The 16,226-nt window shown below is 54.5% G+C and overlaps 2 protein-coding genes across 5 annotated transcripts; both read right to left on the bottom strand.

Moving 5' to 3' along the window:
• Positions 1-1,624: 1,624 nt before the first annotated feature.
• Positions 1,625-10,805, bottom strand: PLIN5 (perilipin 5). Of its 4 annotated transcripts, none has more exons than XM_081092513.1 (9): positions 10,742-10,805; positions 10,271-10,403; positions 9,900-9,980; positions 8,931-9,126; positions 7,935-8,017; positions 7,154-7,334; positions 5,626-5,825; positions 4,234-4,350; positions 1,625-3,671 (listed from the first exon to the last, which is right to left on the bottom strand). In XM_081092513.1, exons 3-9 carry the CDS (start codon positions 9,957-9,959, stop codon positions 3,144-3,146), a joined length of 1,365 nt encoding a protein of 454 aa, XP_080948639.1. In that variant the 5' UTR covers positions 9,960-9,980; positions 10,271-10,403; positions 10,742-10,805; the 3' UTR covers positions 1,625-3,143. The 4 variants fall into 4 exon arrangements, with proteins under 4 accessions (XP_080948639.1, XP_080948642.1, XP_080948640.1 ...); XM_081092516.1 differs by having other exon boundaries at positions 8,931-9,055; XM_081092514.1 differs by having other exon boundaries at positions 9,900-9,964; positions 10,742-10,799.
• Positions 10,806-11,869: 1,064 nt separating this feature from the next.
• On the bottom strand, positions 11,870-14,525 carry LRG1 (leucine rich alpha-2-glycoprotein 1). Its single transcript, XM_081092519.1, has 2 exons — positions 14,471-14,525; positions 11,870-13,692 (listed from the first exon to the last, which is right to left on the bottom strand). The coding sequence occupies exons 1-2, from the start codon at positions 14,521-14,523 to the stop codon at positions 12,603-12,605; spliced, it is 1,143 nt and encodes a 380-aa protein (XP_080948645.1). The 5' UTR covers positions 14,524-14,525; the 3' UTR covers positions 11,870-12,602.
• Between the last annotated feature and the right edge of the window lie 1,701 nt (positions 14,526-16,226).

Raw genomic sequence — 16,226 nt, 5'->3', positions numbered from 1 at the left:
CATTTCCCCTGGCTCTTACCTCTTTGATCAGTCCAGCCAGAGGGGCCTCCTTGCGATTTCTCCAAATCTTTGGGCATGGTCCTGCCTCAGGGCCTTTGCATGGGCTATGTCTTCTGCCTATAGCACTTTCCCTCAAACATCCACATAGCTGCCTCCCTCCCCATGTTCCCTGCAATAGAACAGTACCTGGTACACAGTTGGCACTTAATAAATGTTTGATTAAATGGGCCAACTCATAGGGTGGTTGTGAGTGGGAAATGAGGTCACACATGTAACCTGTTTATCCCTCTGCCTGGTACCCAGCAGGTGCTCAGCAGACATTAGCTTAGCATGGTCCAGGCAGAGAGGAACAGCGGCTGTCCTCGGCAGGGATGGGACATGTCACTCTCTGGAAGGGACTTCCCTTGAGAAAGGAGACAAAACAGACCAAAACAGCTCCAACAGAGCCTGGAACATAGGATGGCTTGTGACTCACTCAGCTTGGTGGGGGCGGGTGCTGTGGGCAGAGGTGGCCCAGTACTGAGAACAGGGGAAAGGTGCTGGGCCCGGGGCCCATGAGAAGCAGGCCTGGTAGGCTTGGGCCAATCCAAGGTGGCTTCCTGGAGGAGGTATTTTGTACCTAAGGCCACAGAGCCAGGAAGTGGCAGAGACAGGATTTAGACCCAGACCCTGAGCCTGTGTGTAGAGCGGGCTGTCTGTGGATGGGTGCCCAGATGAGCAGAGGAGTGACTGCCATGCCCTTCCTGGCCTGCCCCTGAAACAGGGATCACAGTCATGCTGGTGGGGGTTGGGAAAGATCCAGCTGGTGGCTCTGAGCTCTGAGCTGGGAGAAGGGAGGGTCCTGCTGTTGGGCCTGATGACCCTCAGGCTGTCTCCTTGGAGTCAAACAGTCAAGGAACAAAAAGGGGGATTCCCCAGCCTCTCTCCTTAGCCAACACTTCCTAAAGGTGACATTGCAGGATTGGGGAGCTGGATCCTGGGTGTGTCCCTCCCCCCGGCAAAAGTAATAAAATGGCCTGGCCGGTGTGGTTCTGGTTGCGCATCGACCTATGAACCAGGAGGTCACGGTTCGATTCTCAGTCATGACACATGCCTGGTTTGTGGGCTTGATCCCCAGTGTGGGGCATGCAGGAGACAGCCAATCAATGATTCTCTCTTATCGATGTTTCTATCGCTCTCTCTCCTCCCTTCCTCTCTGAAATCAATACCAACTCAGGTTTTGTCCCCTTCTGGCCACAGCTCTCCAGGGCTCCCACCTCCCTTGGCCCAAGTTCTCCCTGTGGCCCATAGGCCCTGGACGACTTGCTCCCGTCCTGTCTCCCTGCCGCCATGTACTCCCTTCCCCCCGACCCTGCTCCAGCCACACAGGCTTCCTTGCTGTTTCTCCAACAGGCCAGGCAAGGTCCTGCCCCGGGGCCTTGGCGCAGGCTGTGCCTTCGACCTGGAATGTTCTCCAGTCTTTGCTCATATGTCACCTCCTCAGAGAGGCCTTTCTGGAACCCCTCTTTTATTTAAAAATATACATCTCTCCTCAAATGCCCACATACTACCCATTGTCCTCCCCTTTTATTTTTCTTATTCTACTAACACTAAAAATAGTAATTTACTTATTTTTCTTGTACATTGCCTGTTCCATACTGTATTGTCAGGTCATAGAGGGGCAGGAATTTTATCCATTTTGTCACTGCCATGTCCCCAAGGTGGAGAACTGCCCAGCACACAGCACGTGCTTTATAAATACAGGTTGTTCCAAAAAAATGTTTACACACTTTTAACAGCTGATAGCTCAATTGATGTTTCTTTTCAGATTTAACCCATTGGAATTAGTAATTATTCAAAGTGTGTATACATTTTGGGGGATACCCTGTATTTGTTGAATGAATGAGTGAATAATAGCTTCTGTGGGTGAGGTGTTTACTGGGATTGGGCATGACTTACCCATTTCTCAGAGGAGAAACATGTTTAGAGGAAAAATAAGTTGCCTAACCACCTGCCGGCAAGGCTGGGACTCAGCCCCAGGGCGACAGGGAGCCAGGCGGTTCCGAGCAGGGGCAGGGAAGAGAATCCGACCAGTGGGAAGTGGTCAGGGCTCCCAGAGCTGCCCCTGGGCTGGGTCCCAGGGAAGCCAGGGGCCATCCTGACCTCACCGAATCATGCTATGGTTTCCTAACACCCTGCCTGGCCACTGGGGAGTCTGAGGGGCAGCCAAGAATGTGGTCAGAAGATGGGAGGGACCCCATGAGACTGGCCCATGGCCCTTGCCCTGTCTCTGTCTCCCCAGTCCTGATCAGTGGAGAAACCACAGCAAAATCAGCAACGGTGGGTGCAGGGAGGTGGGCATAGGAGGACTGACCCCTCTAACTTCTTTCTCCTCAAGATCCTGCTCCCTGCAGTTCCAAGACATTCATTTATACTAGTGTGAACTTTCACTCCAGGAAGCTACATCTGAGTGCAATGCTTCAGCCAGGTGGGCTGGACACTAAGGTGGAAGTACAGACAGAATGGCAAGTGGGAGGGAGGGGTTGGGGGGGAAGTAGGCATCACTCCTTTCAAATCTCAAACCCTGGCTTGTGTCATACATCACACCTCTGAGGCCCCCCGGGCACCCTGTAACTGAGACTCATTCCAGCCAGAACAGAGGCCATGGGCCTTTGAACAACATGAAGCACCTTTATTCTGGAGAGCATACCCCAAACAGCAAAGCAAGTGGGTCCGGCTGGCCCAGTTGGTGCAGCCCGGCATCTTTGGGGACCCCTCAGACCAGGATGTACAAGCTGGGGGAGCAGGTGGATGCTTGTTTTTCAAAGCCCCAAATAGAAGCCACTGGGCAAAATGTGTTTCTCTGAGGAGCTTTGATCAGCTTCTTGGGGTGAGGAACAGGTGACTACAGACAGATGAATCCAGCTGGAGACTAGTCAGACCTGACTTAGGTTCATGTCCTCATATGTCCAAGGGAAAGATTGGGAAGGGTCTGATGTCAGAGTAGCTGGTCCAGAGTCAGAATTCCACAGGAACCCCCAACTCCGTGCCTGGGCCAGGGTAAAGGCATTGGCTGTTGTGCTTCTGTGTGGCCACTAGAGGGCAGCAGGCTATGGAAGTGTAGGGCAGCCTCCTGCTGCCACTGGCAGTGAGGCTCCAGGGGATCAGAAGTCCAGCTCTGGCATCAAGGTGTGTTTGGGGCGACTGGGGGGCTCAGGCTCCTCTGGAATGTCCTCCGGGAGATCTAGCCCATTCCGGTGCTGGGCCTGCCAGGCTCTCTGCTGGGCCGGCCAGTCCAGATGCGCCCAGCGGGGATCAGGGCCCCCCACGATCTCGTCCACCAGGTTCTCCAGGCCAGGTGGAGGCTCCGACCGCTCTATGAGGATGGGCGAAAAGGGCCCCACGAGCCAGGGCAGCGGCATGGTCTGCACCACCAACTCTAGCAGCTCGTCCACGCAGGCATGAGCCCGAGCCACTCTGCCCCGGCCCTCGGCCAACACCGAGGCTGACACATCCCCGAAGCAACGCGCATCAGCGAAGGCCGCCTGCAGGGTGTCCACGCTGCGCCGCACCTCGGCCACCTTCTCCTGGGCATCCCGGGGCAGGCCCCGCACGCTGGTTTCCAGTGCGTCCACTGAGCCCTGTAGCTCCCGCATCAGACTTCGGGACAATACCAGTGTTTCCAGCTCCACCTGTGGGGAGGGGAGGCAAGGGGGGCCTCACTGTTCCGGATGGACACGTGCTGAGACGGCCGTCCTGCCTCAGTTTACTCATGGACACACCGCGACTGCCACCCTGCCTCAGTCTCCCCATAGGTACACACCGGGACCGAGCCCTACCTCCCTTTTCCCATGGACACAATGGTATTGCCACCCTGTCTCAATCTCCCCATGGACACAATGGGACTATCTCCCTGCCTCTTTTCACCCATGGACACAAGGAGATAGCCCTGCCTCCCAAAAGCAGGAATCGGGAAGGTTTCCCTCAAAGACCCACAAAGAGACTTTCCCTGCCTCAGTTTCTCTAATGGATACCCAACAGGACTGCATCACCCTGCCTCAGTTTCCTCCCTGCACACCACAGACCAAGCCCTGCCTTAGTTTCTCCTGTGGGCACCCAATAGGACGGTCAACTTACCTCAGTTTCCCCATGGGCACTCCAACCAGCTAGCTCAGCAGTTGGTTATTCATAGCTCAGTCATGGCCCCTGGCAACCCCGGGTGGATCCAGAACCACTCCCATCCTACCGTCCTACCTGACTACGGCGGCGGCCGTTCTCCAGGGTGCTCAGACTCCAGTCCCCCCACAGCTCGTGCACTTTGCCAGGGCGGGCTGGGGCGGTGGGGGTCATCCCACACTGCACGAGGTCAATCTGTGGCAACCGGAAAAGTGTTCATCAGAGGTGGAGGACTTGAGGGGTCGGGGGAGCCGGGACGGATCCTAGCTTGGATCTGGCCTCAATAAGCATTTCAGGAACACTTGCTGTGTGCAGCCTCTGCACCTGCTGACCCAGCCTGGGGCCTGTTCATTGAATCCTCTGCCTCTGGCTGACCCTGTGACCTGTGGTCCTGAAGCTCAGACTCACCGCCAGGCATGTGCTCATGCTGGTCCCTCAGCCACGTACACTCTTCCCTCCACCTCATCTCCCCCGCTGGTTCATTCCAGTTCAAGTCTCAGTGTGGACACCACCCCCTCCAGGAAGCCCTCCCTCCTCCCCTTCTGGCTGCGTGATCCATCCTCTGGGTCCCAGAGCACCTGCCGTGTTCCCCATTTTGACCCTGATCCCCTGACTGGCCTGTGAGTGTCCTGAAGGAGCACTGTGTCTTCAGTACCCAGGACAGGGCATGTGTTAAAAGATGAATAGAAATAAATTGTGGCCCATCCATATGGTGGAATATTATTGAGCCATAAAGAAGAAGGAGGTTCTGATACATGCTACAAAATGGATGAACCTTCAGGACATCGTGCTCAGGTGCTCACAGGTGCCCTCTGTTGGCTGCTGTGAAAGGACAGACGGGTCCAGGAGGAGAACTGGGTGACGGTGTGCAAGCATGAAAGCTGGAAGCAGGTGGATGGAGGCAGCAGAGGGAGGAAATGTGGGCAGGTTCAGGATAGACTTTGAGGGCAGAGCTGACAGTATAGCTGATATGTCAGATGAGGGAGGGTTTGAGAACGGAGCTGCTGGCGATTGAGATGAGAGGGGTGCGGGACAGGCAGGCTGCGGCATCTGCACGTAGCCCAGTAAGCAGGGGCTGCCATGTTCCTTTGGGGCAGGGAGGGATGGACAGTGAGACAAGAAGCTGGGTGTGCACTGGAACCTAAAGGGTGCAGAGGATTGGAATTGGTGGCAGGAGAGCGAGGGAAGAAGTACCTTCTCCCTGTTCGGACCTACCTTAACTGCCTATAAATTCCAGCTCCTACTTCTCCACAAAACCCCTTCTTTACTCCCCAGGCTGAGTCTCAACACCCTGTAAGCTCCTCCAGCCCCAGGCACCCTCTTCCCCAGTCCTAAACATGCACAGCTAGAGGCAGCTGAGACCAGTTCTGCCTCCCCCTTCAGTCTAGCACGGGACCAGGTACTCGGCTGGTGTTCAATCCATGCTTACTGGCCAGCATTACAGGGTGGGGGCAGGCAGAGGGATCTCACCAGCTCCAGTGTCTCCTGCAGCTGGGCCAGTGTGTCCTGGGCATGATGTTTCTTCTGCCTCAGTTTCCCCAGAGAGTGCTCATATGCCAGGTGGCGGAGTCTTGTTGACAGGGAGCCCAGGCGCACAAAGTAGCCCTGATGTCTCCTCTGCTGTTCCACTGAGCCCACTTCCGGGCCCTCAGCCTCAGCCGCCAGTGCCGCTGGAGGGCAGGATGGGGGAGAGGGGGTCAGTGTGGACACCCCTTCCATGTCTGTTCACCCTCCTTCTGGATGGACAAGCTCATGGGCTCCCAAATTTGTAGTTTCCCTTTATCAAATTCAACTCTCAATATTCCCTAAACCCTATGATGTAGGCACTGTTATTAGCCCCATTTCACAGATGGGGAAACTGAGGCAAAGAGAGGTGAAGTCCCACAGTGTGCCAGAAGCAGAACCAGGATTCAAACCCAGGCGCTCTCACCGCCAGTGGTTCTCAACCTTCCTAATGCCTCGACCCTTAAATACAGTTCCTCATGTTGTGGTGACCCCCAATTTCATTGTTACAAATTGAACATAATTAAAGCATAGTGATTAATCACAAAAACAATATGTAATTATGTATGTGTTTTCCGATGGTCTTAGGCAACCCCTGTGAAAGGGTCGTGACCCACAGGTTGAGAACCGCTGCTAGACTGGCCTTAACCACTCTACTAAACTGCCTCTTAAAGAATATATCACAAGTGCCTGGAACAGTCAGTGCTTCATAAATGCCTTACAGCCTTTCCGCTGAGGACAAAGTATGTCAATATGTTCTTCTAGTGCCAGAGCAGGGGTTGAGAAGTCAGATCGACTCCAGGGCCAGCAGACGATATTAGAACATTGGAGAAGGTGGGCTTTAAGGGGGCAGATGCTATTCAACCCAAGTGTCTAATTTTTCAAGGCAAGCCAAAAATTGGGATTTGTAGGGCAAAATCTGATTGTTAAGTGCATGCAATGAATTAAAACATTTAAAAGGCATTGTACATGTCAGATAATACAATTAGGAGGGCTACAGCTCTCTCAAGTCTTTAAGCCACTTATGCCCTTGGGGTCTGGCCTGTCTGGTTTCTAGTAGGATGAGGGCTGGGGGGCCATGGAGGTGGAGAGGGTGGGCGGGCTGGGCTCTAGCTCCATGTTCCTGCTGATCTGTTGTGGTCGAGTGAGTCCTGAACCTCTCTAATCGGTTTGGGTTTTTTTGTTAATCCTTACCCAAGGATATTTTTCCCATTGATTTTTTTAGAGAGAATGGAAGGGAGTGGGAGAGACACACAGAGAGAAACATGGATGTGAGAGAGACATCGATTGGTTGCTTCCCACACGCACCCCTATGGGGCTGGGGACCGAGCCTGCAACCAAGGTACATACCCTTGACTGGAATCGAACCCATGACCCTTCAATCTGTTCTATCCACTGAGCCAAACAGGCCAAGGCACCTATCTAATCTGTAACCTCTGGGGATGGGGACTGGGCAGGAGGATTTGGGGGCAGGTGGAGAGGACACCAGCCTCACCGAGTTCCTCCTCAGTCATGGGCAGGAAGTGGTCCACCAGCTCCTCCGACTTGCCCAACACGACGTCCACCGCGTGGCTCATGGAACGCTTCAGCTCCACGCTCCAGCGCCGGCCCTGCCGTGCCAAGCCCGCCATGCCTGTCATACTGCTGGCCACTGCGTCCTTGGCTGAGGTTACCACCTGGCGGGACGGACCCCGATCCAGGTGCTGTCAGTTTTCAGCTCCCTTCCCTGGCTCCTGGGGGTCAAGGACCCCTGGCTCTTTCCCAGCTCTAGGTCTCAATTCCCCTGTCTACAAATTGGAGGAAAATCAAATCTCTCCCTCACAGGGTGGCCGAAGGGGTTACCAGCACCTACTGGCACATAGTAAGTGCTAGATAAATATGGGTGCCGATTATTTTTTAAAAACACATTTTTATTGATTTTTTTAGAGAGAGAGAGGAAAGGAGAGGGAGAGAGAGAAACATCAATGTGAGAGTGGAACATCGATCAGCTGTCCTGCACACCCCGCACAGGGGATGGAGCCTACAACCCAGGCATGTGCCCTGACCAGGAATCGAACCAGCAACCTTTCGGTGCACTGAATGATGCCCAGTCAACGGAGCCACATCAGCCAGGCTGGGTGCTGAGTATTCTCATCTGTGTGGTGTTTTTTGCATTGACCAAAGCCTGATTTGGTCCTAGAGTCCAGCTGGCAGAGGGGTTCTGGCTGGGTCTGAGGGAGGCAGCCCTCCTCCCTCACACTTCCACCCCCTGCAGATCCCCATGATCTGTGCCATACCATCTCCGAAGGTTGCTGGAGAAAGGGTAGCTTCTCCTCCAGCTTGTCGAGGCCCCTGCAGGCAAGATCGTTCACTGTAGCCACTGGGGGGAGAGGGAAAGGCAGAGAGTGAGAATCTGGGAGACGATGACCGAGGGGACACAGGAGGGAATACTAGAGGGAGAAGCAGAGAAAAAAGAAGGGAGAGGGGGAGAGGGACAGATAGGGAGAGATGAAGGGAGGCCTTTGTGAAAGGGGTGACCTGGCTGATTCCCTGAGGGGCTGGAGACCCTGAGGGCGTGGTGGGCCCCCAGGCTGGGCCCTGCCTCCTCTGCTTTCCACACCTCTGCCCTGCCACAGACTCCTGCCAGCACCAAGGTGACTCCACACCCACGCTCAGCGCAGATGCCTCGGAGCAGGCTCAAGGTCACTCAAGCCAGCGACAGAAGGAAGTGGGGAGGCCCTGGGCTGGGAACCTCAGGTGGCCCCCTTCTGGAGTCAAGAGTCTCTGTCCCCACCCCCATCAGGTTGTCAGGTTGGACTCGCGAGCTGGTCACAGGTCTAGGAAGATATGGGGATCCGGATAGGTGGGGGCAGCCCTCAGGACAAGGGGGCAGACGGGGAAGGGAGGTTGGACAGGTAAAGGGGGCCCAAGGCCTAACAGACCAACCAAGAAGGGAGGAGAACTTCACGACAGATGGAATGCGACAGAAGGAGGGGCCACAAATAAGCTGCTACGGGCAGATGATGACCAGGATGTGAGACATAACATGCCAACAGGTAGAGGGGAGGGCCAGGCAAAGAGGGACTGGGAGATGGCCCTGGCACAAGGACTGAGCAAGGATGACACAGGTGGTGGGGGGGGGGGCAGTCAGACTAAAGGCACAGGACAGGTAAGACTGAGGAGGGACACCACCCAGGTCAGGGAGTCCACACTTCAGGCCATGCCACGTGGATGAAGCATGAGAGGGTGAAACCATGAGGCAACCACAGGACTGTCTGGCCAGGGGGACTCACGCTGAGGCTGCAGGTGGCTGAGCAGTGGCTGGGCGTGGTCCAGGGCGCTGGTGGTGAGGCTGCACACGCAGTGTTCAGCCAGGCGGCAGGCAGAGCCCAGGAGCGGGTGCCTGTCCTTGGCTGCGCTGTAAGCATCAGAGACAGCAGTGCACGTGGCCTTGACCAGGGGCAGGGCCACCACTCGGTGGACCACATTCTGTGGGAAGGGGTGCAGTCAGAGGGGCCCCCAGGGAGGTGGAAGGCTCAGCCTCACTTTAACCCACTTCCTCCGTAGGGGCCAGACGGGGGTGGGCCAGAGCTCTGTGGGAAAGCATGTGGAGCGCCTGGCTGTGGGCAGTAGAGGAGCCCACGTGAAGGTGCTCACAGGCTCCTGTTGTCAGTAGCACACACACAGCGTGACAAGTTCTGAGTCTGGTGGCTTTAAGGGTACATGCCCCTGGGGCAAAACTGTCCGCATTCAGCTCTGGTTAGGCCACCTCTGAGCTGTGTGAGCTTGGGCAAGTGAGTGAACTGCTTTGCGTGGTGCCTCCGTCTCTCATCTGTAAAATGGGTTTCTGGGGCTGTGATGGGAATTCTAGGAGCCAATGTATGTGGAGTGCTTGGAACAGTGACTGATGCAGGGTGGATGCTGTGAGTGCTGCTATTATTGTTGCTGATGACAGTGCCACGATGGTGGACACAGAAACAGGGAGATAGAGGCGGAGACCCAGAGGTGGGAGGGGGAAGGTTGGGCAGAGGCCAGGTAAGCCAGCTGGGTGTGCTTGAAGAAATGCTCCCCTCCCAGGCCTCACTGTGCCCCTCTGGGAAATGGGTAGGAGGTGCAGAGATGCCAGCCTCCATGGTCCAACATGCCCTGAGAGTGAGGTGCTCAAAGCAAAGACAGAGGTGGGAGGGGTACCCAGCTGTTCAGGGAGGGACTGTCCCCCTCCCTTCCCCATGTGCTGCTCCATGGGAGGTGCAGCCCCTCACCTGCTGGTCCTGCTCCCACAGGCTGGGTGGGTGGGTCTGAGCCGCCTCATCTTCTGACATGCCTGCTGCAAATAGGGTCACCTTGGGGGACAGGATAGAGTGAAGGGGGCCAGCCCACCAAGCTCCCTCCCAAGCCCTGGGTTCTGTCTGTCTGGGCTCTGTGACTCCAGGAAGTCTTGTTCCTTCTTGGGGCCTCAGTTCCCGCATCCAAAAAGTGAGGTAATGATAATACCCTACTTCAGAATGTCATGAGGAGCACAGACAGTGCACAAGACTCTGCACACAGTAGGTGCACACTAGAGAGGCTCTGGCAAAGTGGGGCCCCTGTAGTGATTCCAAGCATGGGCTTAGGGTGTCAATCCTGCCATTACCTGCTGTGTGACTCTGGACAGGTGCCTTCACCTCTCTGTGCTGTTTCCTCTTCTGCAAAGCAGGGGAGGTCCCTGGTGCCCCTACCCTGGACAGAACTGCACGAGCAGCCCCATACAGGGATGCCGGTGGTAACTGTAGAATCCCAATAAACCCAGTCAGATCGACAATCGGGGAAACCGAGGCACACAGGGGTCCATGCTGCGCTCAAGGTCACTCAGCTTAAGCTGACTCAGAGCAGGGAGTTTGACCTCAGACTCCCCGCCTGCAGGTCATCCCTACCCCGTGCCTTCGGAGCTGTGGTCCCCGCCCAACAGGGTCCTGAGCTTCAGCCAACTGGGCCAAGGGTCTCAGCCACCTGCTCCAGCCCGTCACCCCCTCCTCTCCCCACGCCGCTGAGCCCTCGCCTGCCCACCCAGTTCGGGCCCCCGGGCCTGCTGGGTGCTCCTGGACGCCACCCGGGTGACACTCACCTGGGCGCGCGCAGCCTCAGCCCCCCGGTGCTGCCGCCGACCCCAGACTCTGGCTCCTGTCTCCGCCCTCTGCCGGCCCTGCCCGCCTTATAGTGGCTCTGGGGGCGGAGCCTCTTGGGATTGGCCAATAGGGAAAGGCTGCTCAGGGGCGTGTCAGGGGTGGGGCTTCAGGACCCCACGCTCTTGAGCCCTTGTGCTCCCGAGTACTGTGCGGTTGCCAAAGCAACTTGGGGATGGTGGATGCCCCAAAATTGAGCTACTTCCGTTGGCCGAGTTTGGCCACTTGTCACCCTCGCTGCCTGCAGGGGGGGCGGGGGGGGCGACCACAACTCCCACCTCCTTCTCCAGTGACCTTGGGCAAGTCCTTCATGTCTTTCTATTTTTAAAAAATGTTTATTTAGGAGAGGGAGAGGGAGAAGGGGAGAGAGAGAGAGAGAGAGAGAGAGAGAGAGAGAGAGAGAGAGAGAAACGTTGATTTGATGTTCCACCATCTATGCCTTCATTGCTTGATTCTTGTATGTGCCCTGACTACGGCACCTTGGCATATCTACCTGCAACCTTGGCATATCAGGACAATGCTCTAACCAACTGAGTTACTGGCCAGGGCTCTTTCCATTTTTTTTTTTTTTTAATCTACCACTTAACGAGGAGCCAACCTGGCCCATTCTCTGAGATCCCCATTTTACAGATGAGCAAACTGAGGTTCAGAACACTTAAACCACTTGCCCTGGGTCCCACGGTAACTGGCGGATTTGATTTAAATTCAATCAAATCAAGCTCCAGACCCTGGCTTTTTCATCTTCACGCCTGGAATGATCACCAATGTGGTCATGATACTCCTTCCAGGGGGCTGAAAAAACCGAGCATGGCCCAAACACCCCTGGCCCCCCAAATCTGACCCTGGCCCCACTATACCCAGCATTGTCAGCAGGTGGCTCTAGGTCCTGAGTTCTGAGAGCACAGCCCTGGCTTCTGCCCATGCTTGTCCTGGGTGGCTGCGCCCTGGGCTATCACTGGCCAACATGACGAATTGTTTGGAGACCTGAAGCAATCTGGTTTAATTTAAACCTTCCCCAGGGCACAGGCTCTGGCAGGAATCCACCAGTAAAATGACACCCCGGCCAATAGTCAGAGTTTTATTTCCAGTTAAGCCTCAGGATAGGAGAGAGGAGGAGGAGGAGCCACAGGTCTTCAGATTTCAAGTCCAGCACCCCACACCCTGTCATGCCTATTTCCTCCTTCATCCCAGAGAAGTAGGAAGTTGACTTGGGAGATGCAGGAACACAGTAAATGCCAATTTGTCCAATTCCGTTTGACATTTATTTTTATTTTTAAAAATATTTTACATTTTATTTTATTTTTCTTGATTTCAGAGAGGAAGGGAGAGAAAGAAACATCAATGATGAGAGAGAATCATTGATTGGCTGCCTCCTGCACGCCCCCTACTGGGGATCGAGCCCGAAACTCGCATGTGCCCTTGACCAGAATTGAACCTGGTACCCTTCAGTCCCTAGGCTGACACTTTATCCACTGAGCCAAAGCAGCTAGGGCTGACAATTATTTATTAACCCCCTCGGGTCTGACACCTAACTGAGTGAGACACCTCAGCCCCAGGCCCTGCACTCAGAGAGCCCCCCAAAAGTGGGGGAGCCAGAGTCAGAGACAGCCCCAGTGTGGCCAGGGTTGTGCTGAGGGAGCTGGGAGACCAAGAGATGTGGGACATGGGAAGGCATTCCTGGAAGAGGAATGAGCAAAGCTTGAGCAAAGCCAAGGAGGCCTGTGAGCCTAAGGGGTGTTTTGGGAAGCAGGGGCAAAATGGGTCTAGCAACTGTGGGAAGCCTGCCTCACTCTGCAAAGGGAATTAATTGCCTAATGGGGTGCAGTGTTCTGCCAGGCCGTTCCTATCCATCTCCAGCCCAGCCTTAAGCTTCAAATGAGACATGGCCGCGGCCAGGAGTGTCTGGCCATGCATGGCTTTAGGCTCAACGCAGTATGTGTTATTCCGGGAGAACATCTTGTCTTTATTGCACACAAGCCACTCATAGAAGTCGTCCAAGTTCTGGTCGCAATTCCAAGGGTTACCAGAGATGTCAAAGCCATCCTTCATGTCCCGGCCTGCCCCGGGCTGCCCCACAGATGCCCAGAGCCCCTTGGGCACGCTGCTCAGTGAGTTGTTGGACAGGTCCAGCATGTCCAACTGCTTCAGACCTTGGAAGGCGCTGGCCGCCACCGTGGCCAGACGGTTGTCACTCAGGAAAAGGTAGCTCAGGTGTGGCTGGGGCTCCAGCAGGCCCTTTTCGAGGGCTTGCAATCTGTTGCCCTCCAGGTGCAGTCGTTCCAACTTCAGGGGGCCCCTCAGAAGGTCAGAGGGCAAAGACTCCAGCTGGTTATTGCCAAGGTCAAGGATGCGCAGGTCGGTGAAGTTGGCCAGCAGCCCGGAGGGTAGTGTCCGGAGGTGGTTCCCGGACAGGTCCAGATGCCTCAGGGCTTTCAGGCCCTGCAGCCACGAGGTTTCCAGGACTTCCAGCTGGTTTTGATTCAGCACCAGGGTGTGGAGGGTGGCTGAGCCCTGGAAGAGGCCGGGGGGCAGCTGGGTCAGGGCGTTGCTGGTTAGATCGAGCACCTTCAGCTGAGGCACAGGCAACAGAAACTTGGCTGACAGCTTCTCCAGCCCATTGCTGGAAAGGTGCAGTTCCTGGAGGTTAGGGATGCCCAGGAGGGTCTCGGGTGGTAGCTGGGTGAGGTTGAAGAACTCCACAGACAGGAAGATGGTGTCGGCTGGGAGCTGCCGGGGGAATTTGGCAGGTGGGTAGCAGTTGACGGAGCTGCCATTGCTTGACTGGAACACCTGGCAGGCTTCAGGGTTTGGGGTGGCCCCGTGGACTGAGGGGGCCACAATTAGTAGCAGCAGGAACAGGGCTCTAGAAAGGTGGGGATCCAGGACCCCTGGGCTGGAGGCAATGACAGAAGGTGCTTAATGAGCCAAAATAAAAATATACCCAACTCAGGGAAAATATACCCAGAAAATGTCCACTTCTTCCTATCCACTTTTGCTCCCCAGAACCATGCCTCCTCATTGCTCCTCTGGACTAGTGCACTCACCTCCTCCTCCTCTTCATGTTTTGAAGGCAGAGCCAGTGAACTCCTACCCATCCTGCAAAGCCCCCAACTCCAATGCCCCTTTTTTCACGAGACTTTCTCTGACTTTCCCAAGCAGAACTCATGGTTTCCCCCTCTGTGCTCCTACTCTTTCTTTCCAACCCTGACTAAACAAGGTCAGGTGATCTGTGTCCAGTTCCATCTTGCTTCAAGCACCCAGGCACAAGCCAGGGCTCCGGGTGCAAATGGGACTTTGAACATGAAAAATGTCCAAAGCAAAATGAATAAATAAATAAATAAGTGCCCAAAGCAGGCTCGGGGCAGGCATTTGGCCTTGATATTGGATGGTTTGCAGTTGGCACTGTAACCCTTGAAGGGCTGGGGCTTCTGCTGCTCCCGGTCCCCCTCCAGCAGGCCTCTGAGGCCGGGGGTGGGTTCTCACTCCCTGCCTGGGATGTCTGCAGGTGAGTGTGTGTAAGGGAGCAAACCTGTCCTAGTTAGAGCCTGAGTGTTGGTCTGTTCCAGCCAGGAGGCCTACGCCTGGCCCTGTGATTTCAGTGGGTCAGAACGGACTGACCATGCACTGCCTGGTGTCCAAGCCTGCCCAGGAACAGCAGGGTGGGGACCTACCTCTGGTTTCCCTCTGGGCTCCAAGAGGACATGGTGGCCTCTCTCTTTTCCATCCAGATTCCTTTGGTCTGCTGAGGTGGCCTTATACCTACCTGGGCTGGGGGCAGGGGCACCAACGTAGGGAAGTCCCCACCCACCCACATCCTGTTCCCGATAGGGCCTGAACTTGAGCCAGGCACAGGAAAGGGAGGAGTCAAGATTGCAAAATTGTTTCCTGGTGGGGGAGGACAGCAGAGGGGCTGCCCACCCCTTCTTGTCCCTGTTTTTGTCCAGTTTTCCTTCCCCTGATTCCTGCTATTGGAAAGTGGGCACCAAGAGTCTCTGGGAGTGAGTCCCCACTCCCCCCACCCCCCAACCCAGGAATCAAGGGTCAAGCTTGCAAGGTGCCAGTCCTGGAGGATGGGGACAAGAGGTACTATTTCCGACACACTTGAGCAATCAGGAAGTGCAGTGATGAGAACAAAAAACACTTGTCTTGAGTTTATGACATGTTGTTGGATATATTTTTATTGAAATAATTTTTTAAAAATAGAATATAAAAGCGAGGGATGCCAGAAGTCTTTGAACAATGAGCTGGGAGGGACTAAACCTATTTCTGAATCCCAGCTGTGCCAGGACTCCTATGCTTTGTGACTGTGGCAAGTGGCTTAACTTTTCTTGGCCTCTGTTTCCCCATCTGTGAAGTTGAATTCAATCTCCAAAGCTCCCATCTGCTCTTTTTTAAAAAAATTGAATTTATTGGGGTGACATTGGTTAATAAAATTATATAGATTTCAGGTATTGCTCTTTCTTCATCCTAAGCTGATGCACCATTCGTTTTGGGTTGTTTGTTTACTAATGAATACATTAGGAGGCTATACATTTCCCTTTGAGAATGGCTTTGGCTGCATCTCATGGGTTTTGCTATTAAGTGCTTTCATTCTGGTTGAGTTCTAAAAATTCAGGTGTGTGTTGTTATCTTATCTGTTATGCCTGGCGATGGCCTCTTCTCCCTGCCCCATCTCTGAAGGGTTTATCCCTCCTCAGCTGTGATGATGACTGAGTTCTGTCTTAGAGACAGAACATACAGGCTCAGAGATAAACACACAGGTTGACAGTGACAGGCACAGATGAAGAATGAAAGATAGCCCTAGCCAGTTCGGCTCGGTGGATAGAGCGTCAGCGGACTGAAAGGTCCCGGGTTCGATTCCGGTCAAGGGCATGTACCTTGGTTGTGGGCACATCCCCAGTGGGGGGTGTGCAGGAGGCAGCTGATTGATGTTTCTCTCTCATCGATGTTTCTAACTCTCTATCCCTCTCCCTTCCTCTCTGTAAAAAATCAATAAAATATATTAAAAAAAATGAAAGATAGATACACATGAATCCACAGACATAGATACTGACAGAGATAAAACAAAAATACATAGAACCTAACAGACACACGGACAGAGCAGGACACACAGTACAGAATGGCAGGCCTGCAGAGACAGCCACGCAAAACAGGCACATACCAAAACGGGCAAAAGGCCTGAAGAGATATTTTTTCAAAGAAGACACACAAATGGCCAACAGATACGTGAAAAGATGCCCAGCATCAATGATCGTCAGGGAAATGCACGTCAAAACCACCGTGAGACATATCACTCACACCTGTTGGAATGGCTATTCTCAGTAAGACAAGAAGTGACAAGTATTGGCGAGGCTGTGGAGAAAAGGGAGCCCTGTGCGCTGTTGGTGGGAATGCAAATTGGTGCTACAGAGAACAACATGGAGGCTC

Source organism: Myotis nattereri (genome assembly GCF_964212035.1).
Source record: "Myotis nattereri genome assembly, chromosome: 5".
Lineage (NCBI taxonomy): Eukaryota > Metazoa > Chordata > Mammalia > Chiroptera > Vespertilionidae > Myotis > Myotis nattereri.
Note: the sequence above shows the minus strand (reverse complement) of the source record. Positions and strands in the feature narration are given on the sequence as shown.